General features: G+C 41.0%; 2 protein-coding genes across 2 annotated transcripts; one reads left to right on the top strand and one right to left on the bottom strand.

Moving 5' to 3' along the window:
• The first annotated feature begins 776 nt into the window (after nucleotides 1–776).
• Nucleotides 777–7,450, top strand: LOC135533688 (DNA damage-regulated autophagy modulator protein 1-like). The gene is made up of 7 exons (XM_064960963.1): nucleotides 777–1,002; nucleotides 2,537–2,604; nucleotides 2,958–3,100; nucleotides 3,180–3,357; nucleotides 3,459–3,496; nucleotides 5,203–5,295; nucleotides 5,379–7,450. The coding sequence occupies exons 1-7, from the start codon at nucleotides 866–868 to the stop codon at nucleotides 5,415–5,417; spliced, it is 696 nt and encodes a 231-aa protein (XP_064817035.1). The 5' UTR covers nucleotides 777–865; the 3' UTR covers nucleotides 5,418–7,450.
• A 975-nt stretch (nucleotides 7,451–8,425) lies between these two features.
• On the bottom strand, nucleotides 8,426–12,689 carry LOC135533690 (WASH complex subunit 3). The gene is made up of 6 exons (XM_064960964.1): nucleotides 12,509–12,689; nucleotides 12,107–12,271; nucleotides 11,815–11,961; nucleotides 9,185–9,292; nucleotides 9,035–9,099; nucleotides 8,426–8,879 (listed from the first exon to the last, which is right to left on the bottom strand). Exons 1-6 carry the CDS (start codon nucleotides 12,557–12,559, stop codon nucleotides 8,783–8,785), a joined length of 633 nt encoding a protein of 210 aa, XP_064817036.1. The 5' UTR covers nucleotides 12,560–12,689; the 3' UTR covers nucleotides 8,426–8,782.
• Nucleotides 12,690–13,348: the final 659 nt, after the last annotated feature.

Genomic DNA, 13,348 nt, shown 5'->3' with positions numbered 1-13,348 from the left:
CAAAAAAAATACAGTTTGTTTGATATCTTTATGTTTTGAAGCCATGAAATGTTTGGTGTGTCAAAAAGCTTGTCAAACTTTAAAGTTCCTTTAAGAAATGGCTTTCTTCTTGCCACTCTTCCATAAAGGCCAGAAATACTTTGTTATCCTATGGACAGAGTCTCCCACCTCAGCTGTAGATCTGTTCATATGTAATATAATAGATATAATAGAAATATAATATGTAAATGTAGTGTTTTAAATTTTAATTAATTATCCAAATCCGTTTATTTTTTCAAAAATCTCGGACCTGTGGTGTGTTCTTCCAATTTAACATTACAGAGTATTTTGTGATTAGATTTATCATCATTAGTCATTTAGAACATTGGATCAAAAACTAACAATTTGCAATTAATTTTTGCAATTTTTCCCAAATGTCTGATTGTGTCCTACTTGTTGTTGATTCTTCACAAAAAAATACAGTTTTATATCTTTATGTTTGAAGCCTGAAAAAAAGGTCGCAAAGTTCAAGGGGGCCGAATACTTTCGGGCACTGAATATAATAGAAATATAATATGAGTGTTTTAATTTTCATTAATTACGTTTATTTTTTGAAAAATGTCTTCCAATTTAACATTACAGAGTATTTTGTGTAGATCAATGAGAGAGAAAAAAACTAACAATTCAATTAATTTCAATCCCACTGTGTAACGCTACAAACTGCGGAAAAAATACAAGCGGGTGAATATTTATGATACCCACTTGGTATGCACGGCTGAGTGTTGTTTTCACACATGCGGAAATGATCGGAATACGTTCTATGTCTTTATAAATTGCACTCAAGTTCGGTCTGTCTGTGTTGTAACTTTTCCTTGTTGTTGACAATATGTTTTGGTTCATGGACATGAAGGGAATGTGCTTTTTACCAGTTTTCTTGGTCATCTGGTCATCCAGCACGTTTATTGTCTCCTACATAATTGCATTGTTCGAGCATGATTTGGGTTTCATCTTACCCTATATAAGGTAAGTACGCATTTAGAACAAGAAGATTATAGGCTATTATTTATCAGTTGCCTATTAGTTGTTATTTTCCACGAACTGCCTTTCTTTATCAACCCGTTAATAAGATTACACATGTAGTGGAGGGATAGGCCTGCGCCTTATCAATTACGTAGTACAGTATAAAAATCGTGCACAAAGTAGCCTATACAAACGCAAAGCAAGTGAAATATATTCACAGCCTAGTTTCAACAGAATCTCATTTGTCAGGCATCAAGAGCGCTCAGCTCTCAACTGGGTACCAGTACATGCTAATCAATGCAACAATGGGTATGCAACCCAAGTAGGCTGGTCGACTTCGATGTCTTGGTTGAATATTGACGATGCTCAATTCAATCATCATGCTTTGTTTGAATAAACATGTCTGAAGGCTTCCCAAAACACCTTCCCAGTTAAACATTGACCGCAAGGATTGCATCACAATGATTTGTCTCAATCGGCTGGGCATTTGTTAAGCAAACTCTGCCATCACATATCGGTCATTGTATAGTAGCCTACTGCTATTTTATAAAGTTTCTTGCTCGGTGCGCAATGAATTGGGGGAACTCAGACCTCAAAAAGTCTCCAGATGTGGATTAACATTGTTGTGGACTTAGAACATCCCATTTGTTCTATTTTTCTGTTAAATGGTGTGCTTTTGAGAGTGAAAACCTGAAAATCTGGCAGGAAAATATATAGAAAACAGAATTGTTCCTTTCCTTCGCTGGGAGGGCCTTTGGGGAAATTTGGGGCAACATTAGAGTATACCCACTTTTCCAGGCTCCATAACACCACTGGTTACATACAATGTGATACAATTTCCCTTAATAATTACAGCTTTTGATGAGTGCTTATAAAAACATATTTCCATTACACACACTGATTTAAATAATAAAGAAGTCAAATCAAATGTTATTTGTCACATGCTTCGTAAACAACAGATGTAGATTAACTGTATAAGTGAAACATGTATCACATTGTAGCCAGTGATGTAGTGATGCCTAGAGAAATGGGTATACGGTGTATAGCCTCCACTACACCACCGACTGTAGCAACAAAAATAAATCAGTTTGGTTTTCCCCAGTTCAGACCAATACTTGGCTGCCACCCACAATCATTGGCTGCTACCCAGGTCCTAGCGCCTAGAACCCTATAGAGGGCGTAGAGTTCTGATGTCGTATGACAAACAACTTCAAAGGAATAATAACACAATCTTGTGCCTGTTGAGCTACCCAGGTCCCAGCTGTGCAGCCAACTGCGTAGAGGCCTGTGAACTACTTACTAGCCAGTGTGTTTCCTTACTTGACTTTTAAAGGGGACAAGCTCTTACACTAAAGAGGCATTGTCAACATGTTCACAATTTCACAGTATTATTCCAACCTCATAGTGTGGAAATATAAAGCACAGAAAAAAATCTAGTTTTGGACTGCACTGGGCCTTAAACATATCAACAGTTTTAAAATGCCCTCTAGACACTGCTGAATTACACCCATTAAACCTGAACTCTTCTTTTCTTTAGTGAAATTGGGGCTAAACCCCCAGAGAGTTGTATCTTTGGCTTGATGACGGTCATCACTGCATTTGCAGGTGAGCACAGAAAGACACTAAACCCATGAAAGGCCATTTGTTTTTGTCTGAGCTTAAGCAACCTCATGGGTTTTTCCAGTTCAGCAACTATGCCGACCGCTTTAGTAACACTTCACATTTTTTTGAAAATGAAAGTAGAAATGCATGGTAACAAAAGGCTGGGATCAATGGTATAATATCATTTTACTGAGTATTACATATACGTTCCCTATGTTTTAAAGTGCAAATGAAATAAATACATAAATATTGCAGGTTTTACATTGCCCTACAGTAACCTGTGAGCGAATACTGTCTAAATGTGACATTTTAAAATAAAAACATTCACTCCATGTGCCATACCAAATCCTCTACAGGTATGGCCACCATGTATGCCAGATACAAGTTTGTGGAGAAGCTCAATGAGAAGGCGGGTGGTGTGCCCCCAGCACTGAACCAGGCTGCTTTCTGGATTGGAATGCTTTCTTGTTTGGGGATGTGTTTTGTCGCTACTTTCCAGGTAGGTTGTCGCCTCTTAAGTGAGAAGATGGAGTGTCATATTCAATAAATGATCTCTCTGGTGTGTTCTTTTACCCCAGGAAACAACAATTATTCAAGTTCATGATGCAGGTGCAATACTCTTCTTCGTTTCTGGTGTGTTGTACACCAGCCTCCAGTCCATCATATCCTATAAGGCCTTCCCCTATGGATGTTCCTTGGCCTTGTGTCGTGTGCGCACAGGAATGGCAACCATAGCCTTCCTGGCAGTCCCCCCCAGTATCCTTGAAAACAATAGTAATCCCATTGTGTCTAAATTATTTTAATCATGAATGATCATTGTTTTATCAAATAAAAGGTCTCCTTCATTTTTCAACCAGCTATTATCTGTGCCTTACTGCATAGAACTGAAGACAAGGTACGGTATGAGCACATCTTTACCAAAAACACACCTCACACAAACAACAAAGATGGACAACATTTTTTTTTAATTTAACCTTTATTTTACTAGGCAAGTCAGTTAAGAACAAATTCTTATTTTCAATGATGGCCTAGGAACAGGGGGTTAACTGCCTGTTCAGGGGCAGAACAGAACGACAGATTTGTACCTTGTCAGCTTGGGGATTTGAACTTGCAACCTTTCTATTACTAGTCCAACGCTCTAACCACTAGGCTACCCTGCCGCCCCTTGTCAGACGTTTACATAGACTAAGTAGACTGCATTTAAACAGCTTGGAAAATTCCAGAAAATGATGTCATGGCTTTAGAAGCTTCTGATAGGCTAATTGACATCATTTGAGTCAATTGGGGGTGTACCTGTGGATTTATTTCATGGCCGACCTTCAAACTCAGTGCCTCTTTCCTTGATGGGAAAATCAAAAGACCTCAGAAGAAAAATTATAGACCTCCACAAGTCTGGTTCATCCTTGGGAGCAATTTCCAAATGCCTGAAGGTACCACGTTCATCTGTACAAACAATAGTACGCAAGTATAAACACCATGGGACCACACAGCCGTCATACCGCTCAGGAAGGAGATGCGTTCTGTCTCCTAGAGATGAATGTGCTTTGGTGTGAAAACTGCAAATCAATCCCAGAACAACAGCAAATGACCTTGAGAAGATGCTGGAGGAATTGGGTACAAAAGTATCTATATCCACAGTAAAACGAGTCCTATACGACATAACCTGAAAGGCCGGTCGGCAAGGAAGAAGGCACTGCTCCAAAACCGCCATAAAAAGCCAGACTACGGTTTGCAACTGCACATGGGGACAAAGATCATACTTTTTGAGGACAAAGATTGTACTTTTTGGAGAAATATCCTCTGGTCTGATGAAACAAAAATAGAACTGTTTGGCCATAATGAACATCATTATGTTTGGAGGAAAAGGGGAGAAGCACGGGGGTGGCAGCATCATGTTGTGGGGGTGCTTGGCTGCAGGAGGAACTGGTGCACTGCACAAAAGAGATGGCATCATGAGGAGGAAAATTATGTGGATATATTGAAGCAACATCTTGGTCTCGGATGGGTCTTCCAAATGGACAATGGCCCCAACATACTTCCAAAGTTGTGGCAAAATGGCTTAAGGACAACAAAGTCAAGGTATTGGAGTGGCCATCACAAAGCCCTGACCTCCACCCCATAGAAAATTTGTGGGCAGACCTGAAAAAGCGTGTGCGAGCAAGGAGGCCTACAAACCAGTTACACCAGCTCTGTCAGGAGGAATGGGACAAAAATTCACCCAACTTATTGTGGGAAGCTTGTGGAAGGCTACCCAAAACGTTGACCCAAGTTAAACAACTTAAAGGCAATGCTACCAAATACTAATTGAGCGTATGTTAACGTCTGACCCACTGGGAATGTGCTGAAAGAAATAAAGCTGAAATAAATAATTCTCTCTACTATTATTCTGACATTTCACATTCTTAAAATAAAGTGGTGATCCTAAGTGACCTAAAACAGGGAATCTTTACTTGGATTAAATGTCAGGAATTGTGAAAAACTGAGTTTAAATGTATTTGGCTAAGGTGTATGTAAACTTCCGACTTCAACTGTAGGCTTCATAGGCCAGAGAAGCTATACGTGACAATATCAGTCTCTATCCGACCCTTCCTGTCATTACAGGACAATGTGTTCCATCTGGTGAGTGCTGTGAGTGAGTGGATCGTGGTCTTCAGCTTCATCTTCTTCTTCTTCACCTACATCCATGACTTTAAAGTGAGTTTTCTGTCATTGTGGTGGGAATGATTGTCCTTTTCTTCTCCTTTATGAGCTATTCCTCTTTGTCTTGTTTTTTACAGAAGTTTACTCTGAAGCTGAGAACAGAGTTTGTTTCCTGACGAAGCATAAATTTGAACCTTTTAATCTGAATATTTACAAAATCAAGTATTTTTCTGTCCATTCGGAAAGTATTCAGACCATTTTACTTTTTCCACATTTTGTAACGTTACAGCCTTATTCTAAAATGTATTAAATTGTTTCTCCCCCAATCTACACACAATAACCCATAATGACAAAGCAGACAGGTTTTTAGAAATGTTTGCTAATGTATAAAAATAAACTGAAATATCACATTTACATATATATTCAGACCCTTTACTCAGCACTTTGTTGAAGCACCTTGGGCATCAATTACAGCCTCAAATCTTATTGGGTATGAAACTACAAGGTTGGCACACCTGTATTTGCGGAGTTTCTCCCATTCTTCTCTGCAGATCCTCTCAAGCTCTGTCAGGTTGGATGGGGAGTGTTGCTGCACAGCTATTTTCAGGTCTCTCCAGAGATGTTCCAACGGGTTTAAGTCTGGGCTCTGGCTGGGCCCCTCAAGGACATTCAGAGGCTTGTCCCGAAGCCACTCCTGCGTTGTCTTGTCTGTGTGCTTAGGATCGTTGTCCCGTTCGAAGGTGAACTTTCACCCCAGTCTGAGATTCTGAGTGCTTTGGAGCAGATTTTCATCAAGGATTTCTATGTATCTTTCCCTAGATCCTGACTAGTCTCCCAGTCCCTGCCACTGAAAAACATCCCCACAGCATGATGCTGCAACCACCATGCTTCATTCTATTCCTCCAAACGAGATTCTTGGCTTTCAGCCCAAATAGTTCAATGTTTTTTTCTTCTGACCATAGAATCTTGTTTCTCATTATCTGAGAGTCCTTTAGCTGCCTTTGGGCAAACTCCAAGCAGGCTGCCTTTTTCTGAGGAGTGGCTTCTATCTGGCCACTCTACCGTAAAGGCCTGATTTGTGGAGTGCTGCAGAAATGGTTGTCATTCTGAAAGGTTCTCCCATCTCCAAAGAGGAACTCTGGAGCTCTGACAGAGTAACCATCAAGTTTTTGGTTACCTTCCTGACCAAGGCCCTTCTCCCCCGATTGCTCAGTTTGGCCAGCTCTAGGAAGAGTCTTGGTGGCTCCAAACTTCTTCCATTTAAGAATGATGATGGCCACTGTTTTCTTGGGGACCTTCAATGCTGCAGAAATGTTTTGGTACCCTTCCCCAGGTCTGTGCTTCAACACAAACCTGTCTCAGAGCTCTACAGACAATTGCTTTGACCTCATGACTCAGTTTTTGCTCTGACATTCACTGTCAACTGTAGGACCTTATATAGACAGGTGTGTGCCTTTCCAAATCATATCCAATCAATTGAATTTACCACAGGTGGACTCCAATCGAATTCTAAAACCATGTCAAAGACAATCAATGGAAACAGGGTCCACCTGAGCTCAACTTCAAGTCTCATAACAAAGGATCTGAATACTTATTTAAGTAAGGTATTTCAAAAAATGTGTTTTTGCTTTGTCATTATGGGGTATTATGTGTAGATTGATGAGGAAAACATCAATTTTAGAATAAGGCTGTAACGTAACAAAATGTTGAAAAAAGTGAAGGTGTGAATCCTTTCCAAATTAACTGTATGAGACAATCTGAATGATTACTTGATTAATACTGTATCCATTGCAACATAACCTAAGTCTTAACGGTTAACCACAAAACAAAACACATCCTGTGAACAGCAATTCTAGAATTTGTTGGGTTAATGAAAGTCTCATCCAGGTGGTAAAGGTCAGTATTGAACAAGAAAATCACAAGATCAAGTTAAGAAAATGAATTTCACGCATCACTAGTTTATGGATTGAGGCTGTATGTACATTTACCTACTCCAAGGTTAATTGTTTTATATTAGAATGTAAATATTTTTCTAGTTAGGTATTTTGCTCAAGAAAAACTCTTGTTTCTTAGGGTATTGAGGCATATCTATGGTGCACCATTGTAATAAAGTAACTCAGAATACATACAGGGCTACTGTATGTGTGAAGTATTTCTATGTTCCCATCAACAACAACAAAAACTGTTTGAATAAAATTATGTCCACATATCTTTAGGTAAAATGTGGTCTTTATTTTTATGGCTAAACTGCATAAACACTCAGATCTCAATGCTGCTTGCCATGCGCTTGTGAACAACGTGCTGTCCAATCTAACACCTCTCCATCTACCCACTTTCTTAATCAATTGAAAAAAAATCCATCATTGCAGTGTTCTACCCAGAGACAACTACAAACAATGTGAAGATGAATTGGATCTCTGAGCATTTGTTTGGATAAGAGATGTTGTATAAAACTCTCGACTTAAAGGCATAATGCAGTGGGAATCAAGGGCCTGAAAGGCTTGCTAACATGGTTAGTCACATGGTTAAATCTGGGATTAAGATGCATCATTTTAGAAGATTGAGGTGAATTCACATTAGGTACTACTGTTAATTTGGCCTTACACGGTACAATTGCAATTGACACATTGCTCACAAGTAGTGGTGTTCTTTCCATTATATATTTACCCAAAAGTGCATCCTTGACATCCTTCATACAGCAGTTGTAGTATATAATAGTACCCATCAAATGTTATCACAAATATTATTATGGACATGAGATACAACTTATCACCCTCTCACAAGTGTAACATGCAGACATCACTGTCAAAATAATAAAACAAATGTGACTAAAGCACAATTACATGTTTGTCTTTTAGCAGACACTCTTATCCAGAGCGACTTACAGGAGCAATAAGTGCTTTGCTCAAGGGCACAGATGTTTCACCTATTTGGCTCTGGGATTCCAACCAGCAACATTCCGGTTACTGGCCCAACGCCCTTAACCGCTAGACTACCTGCCGCCCCACAATCTCTTTCAAATTTGGAATGTTCACATGATACTGACATGGGGCAGAGGCATGTTTGCCCAGTGCAATCTTAAGAAAATAATGGTCAATTACTAATCGATTATCTGGTTAGTACTTTCCATGGTTGTCATTCCATCGGTTTTACTGCTAAACTATGTAAATAAAGACACACCATGTCCATGACCAATCAAATGTTTCAGGAGAAGAAATGGAAACAAAAATATAACATTCACAAGATCAGTGGCTGACCTGGACATAGACATTATCAGCTCTTTCTCGTTGACATTCACTCAATCTACAATGCGATTTCAGCTACTTAACAATCTGCCTGTTTTTGTAAGTCCCATGCATCCCTGCAGATCCCTTCCACAGAAGTGGGACTTTCTGTCCGGTAGCACTGTAGTTCTGCCTGTCAAGCACACACTGGCATCTAGTCCTTCTGTGCCCCTGCAGCAGCACAGTGGAAAAGGCCCGGAGCACAGATGACAGGGAAGGAAGTTCCCTATAGGCAGCTTCATGGCTAAGACAGCAGATCAATCGCTGAAAGATGACTCACTGCCATCGTCGCTGTCCTCATCGTGATCCAGTGTTTTCTTTTTGACGGCATCAGGCACAGGTGCATCTGGTGTGCTGCATACAGAAACATGTAGCAATCACCATTGTTACTTAAAATAAATGTAGAACCACCATTTTATGACATTCAGATGTGGATATGAAACAAAACGTATTGGATTACGAGGTATGAGAATACAGATATTACTTAGACGTAATGTAAGCACACTCACTCAAGCAGTTTGGGATCCAAACCTTCCTGGACCATTTTATTCTTTATCGCCATAACTGGAACACCCTGTTTTTGAATAGTTTTCTACATTACTGATTTCATTGAACAGATTTCACATTTCTACAGAATATGACAATGTATAGAGACCCACCACTTGCACCATCTTGAGATATCTGGCATAGCGTGGGTCCTTGGCCACAGTCATCCAACTGTCTCCTGCTGCCTCTGCTGCTCTTGGTTCTGTTATGTTTGGAGAAGCCTACAATAGAGTCAATACTGCAATTCAGTATTTCCATCGTGCACAAATACACCAAGTCTTTAAGTTATTGTTACATCAAAATGGATATGTTGAAATCCCAGGAGGCTGGTGGCACCTTAACTGGGGAGGAAGGGCTCGTGGTAACGGCTGGAGCGGAATCAGTGGAATGGTATCAAATACATCAAACATGGTTTCTAAGTGTTTGATGCCGTTAAATTCGCTCCGTTCCGGCCATTGTTATGAGCCGTCCTCCCCTCAGCAGCCTCCACTGATTTAAATATATGTAGTTGTGTGCATAAGCCAACTACACAATTACTGTGTGTGTGGTGCCATCAGAAAGTATTCATACCCCTTGACTTATTCCATTTTTTTCCTCACCCGTCTACACACAATACTCCACAATGACAAAGTGAAAACACGTTTAGACATTTTTGCAAATATATAGAAAATTAAATACAGAAATCTCATTTACATATGTATTCACCTGAGTTAATACTTTGTGAAAGCACCTTTGGCAGCAATCACAGCTGTGAGTTGTTTTCAATGTCTGTCAGCTTTGCACTTCTGGATTTTAGGATTTTCTCCCTTGCAGATTCTCTCAAGCTCTGTTAAGTTAGATAGGGAACAGCAATCTTCAAGTCTTTCCACAGATTATGGTATTCAAGTCTGGTCTATGGCTGGGCCACTCAAGCACTTTGACTGTATGCTTTGGGTCATTGCCCTATTGGAACGTAAATCGTTGCCCCAGTCTAAGGTAGTTTGCAGGTTCTCATCAAGGATTTGCCTGTATTTGGCTCCATTCATTGTTCCCTCTATCCTAACCAGTCTCCCTGCCACTGAAAAGCATCCCCATAGCATGATGCTGCCACCACCATGCTTCACAGTAGGGATGGTGTTAGACGGGTGATGAGCTGTGCCAGGTTCTCTCCCAGCATAGCGCTTTGCATTCAGGCCAAAGAGTTATATTTTTGCCTCAGATCACAGAATCTTTTGTCTTATGAGCTCAGTCTTCCATGTGCCTTTTTGCAAACTCCAGGTGTGCAGCCATGTGCCTTTTTGCAAACTCCAGGCGTGCAGCCATGTGCCTTTTTGCAAACTCCAGGCGTGCAGCCATGTGCCTTTTTGCAAACTCCAGGCGTGCAGCAATGTGCCTTTTTGCAAACTCCAGGCGTGCAGCCATGTGCCTTTTTGCAAACTCCAGGCGTGCAGCCATGTGCCTTTTTGCAAACTCCAGGCGTGCAGCCATGTGCCTTTTTGCAAACTCCAGGCGTGCAGCCATGTGCCTTTTTGCAAACTCCAGGCGTGCAGCCATGTGCCTTTTGCAAACTCCAGGCGTGCAGCAATGTGCCTTTTTGCAAACTCCAGGCGTGCAGCAATGTGCCTTTTGCAAACTCCAGGCGTGCAGCAATGTGCCTTTTTGCAAACTCCAGGCGTGCAGCCATGTGCCTTTTTGCAAACTCCAGGTGTGCAGCCATGTGCCTTTTTGCAAACTCCAGGTGTGCAGCCATGTGCCTTTTTGCAAACTCCAGGTGTGCAGCCATGTGCCTTTTTGCAAACTCCAGGTGTGCAGCCATGTGCCTTTTTGCAAACTCCAGGTGTGCAGCCATGTGCCTTTTGCAAACTCCAGGTGTGCAGCCATGTGCCTTTTTGCAAACTCCAGGTGTGCAGCCATGTGCCTTTTTGCAAACTCCAGGTGTGCAGCCATGTGCCTTTTTGCAAACTCCAGGTGTGCAGCCATGTGCCTTTTTGCAAACTCCAGGTGTGCAGCCATGTGCCTTTTTGCAAACTCCAGGTGTGCAGCCATGTGCCTTTTTGCAAACTCCAGGTGTGCAGCCATGTGCCTTTTTGCAAACTCCAGGTGTGCAGCCATGTGCCTTTTTGCAAACTCCAGGCATGCAGCCATGTGCCTTTTTCTCAGGAGTGGCTTCAGTCTGGCCACTCCCATAAAGCCCAGATTGGTGAAGTGCTTTAGAGACTGTTGTCCTTCTGACAAGTTATCCCATCTCAGCCAAGGAACTATGTAGTTCTGTCAGAGTAGTCATTTGGGTCTTGTGACCTCCCTGGCAGAGTCTGGGTAGTTCCATATTTGTTCAATTTCCCAATTTTGGAGACCACTGTAATCTTGAAAACTTTCAACACTAGTTTATACCCTTCCCCAGATATGCCTCTTCACAATTATATCTTGGAGATATATGGACTTCATGGTATAGTTCCTGCTCTGACATGCACTGTCAAATGTTGGACCTTATATAGACAGGTGTTTCTTTATAAATCATGTCCAAACAATTGAATTGGCCACAGTTGTAGTGACATCTCAAGGATTGGATGCACCTGAGCTCAATTTGGAGTGTCATAGCAAAACGGTGAGAATTACTTTCCAATAAATTAGCAAACATGTCTAAAAACATGTTTTCACTTTGTCATTATGGGGTATTGTGTATAGATGCAGGAGAAAAAAAATATTTAATCCATTTTAAAATCAAGGGTATGAGTACTTTCTGAAGGCACTGTGTGTGCGTTACCTCAGGAGGTGGCAATGGCACAGCCACAGCTATAGGGGTCTCTGGTTGGCTTGGGACCACAACTGCAACTGGACCATTAACCTCTGTAGCTGGTCGCTGACCAACACCCTCCACCCTGACATCCTCCAAACCAGGAATAGAGGAGAGCTACATAGAACAAAATCAGGACGCACTGACATTATCATATTGGTATGCCCAGAGCAGCAAAGCACATAACAGTAGAGCAACATCAAAGACAAGAGTAAAGCCATAGTATTGTATACAAAACACATACAGAAGCTGGGTTACCTACCTTTGCTTCCAAAATGCTGAGGGTAGTTTCAATCTGCTGTATCCGAAGAGATATGCATGCAAGTTTCTCTTCGCAAACTGTCGAAAAACGATTGAGAAAGCGGACAGTGTGCACTATGAACTGGTTGAGATAGGCAACGACTCTCCTCTGTTGTATGGCTGGGACCTGTGACCATATCATTCAGTATCATGGGAAAAATAAAACATGGACAACATTGTTATTTACTTACAGAGTTGGGGAGTTCAAAAACATTGACTACACATACTCGTTAGATACAACATTTACTTGATTACATTATTTGGCTGAGAGTCATTCAGCTTGTTTACAAAACAAGCTGAAGCTATCATGGCTAATTTAGCTACAGTAGCCACCAAGATAACTTCGGCTACGGAAAACACTCACCTTGGTCAGATCTATTCCTGATCCCACAATCGGTAAACCGTCCTCGTCCATGTTTTTATCGTTTTGGCAAACTGTCGATTAACTCGCTATTACTTTGTTTAATAGTAATATCTTACTGAAAATCTGCAAAAGCGAGATCGACATTTTATTACGCCTCATGTGACTTCACTGTGACCCAAGTCTGACGTCACTATTATTTTGCTCTTCCGGGTATATCAGCCAATGAGGTGCTTAGTTTTCTACTTCTTTATTGGAAATCAAAATGAACCCAAGTCTGAAGGTGCATACCTCCATCTCCTGAACTGGAGGGTTAACAGTTCATTGCCACAAATGTAGTGTGTTCAATATACCACAAGGAGGGAGTACAGTATAATGGTTAATACATGTGCAGTGTCTCAAAACAAGCCACAATTCTGTTGATCCAGGCAAGGAGGACTTAGTTACTGTGTAATATGGTTTGCAGAGATGATGAGTTAATGGATAAAGCCATCAACACAAATTATTTGACAACTTAATTTTGATGAAGCCTCAGATGCTATCGTCTTTTGGAGACAACCCACAATGTGAGTGCACGCACGTGTGTTGCATTGGATCATGCCTGATTAGTTGTGAACTATTACTACATAGGAGCGCAGCAGAACCAATGGAAAACAAAACACAGGAAACCAAAAATGCTGTCCAACTTGACCTCAATCTGAACTCTACAACGATTCCGTTTGATTTGAAATGGAACACTCAGACTAACCTGACCCAAGAGCAAACTAAAGCCATAGTCCATGCCCAGCATTGCCCACCTGATCATAAAACAGATCTGAAAGCCCAGTCCATGCCAATTCAACC

Source organism: Oncorhynchus masou, unplaced genomic scaffold (assembly GCF_036934945.1).
Source record: "Oncorhynchus masou masou isolate Uvic2021 unplaced genomic scaffold, UVic_Omas_1.1 unplaced_scaffold_2588, whole genome shotgun sequence".
NCBI classification, from domain to species: Eukaryota; Metazoa; Chordata; class Actinopteri; order Salmoniformes; family Salmonidae; genus Oncorhynchus; species Oncorhynchus masou.
Note: the sequence above shows the minus strand (reverse complement) of the source record. Positions and strands in the feature narration are given on the sequence as shown.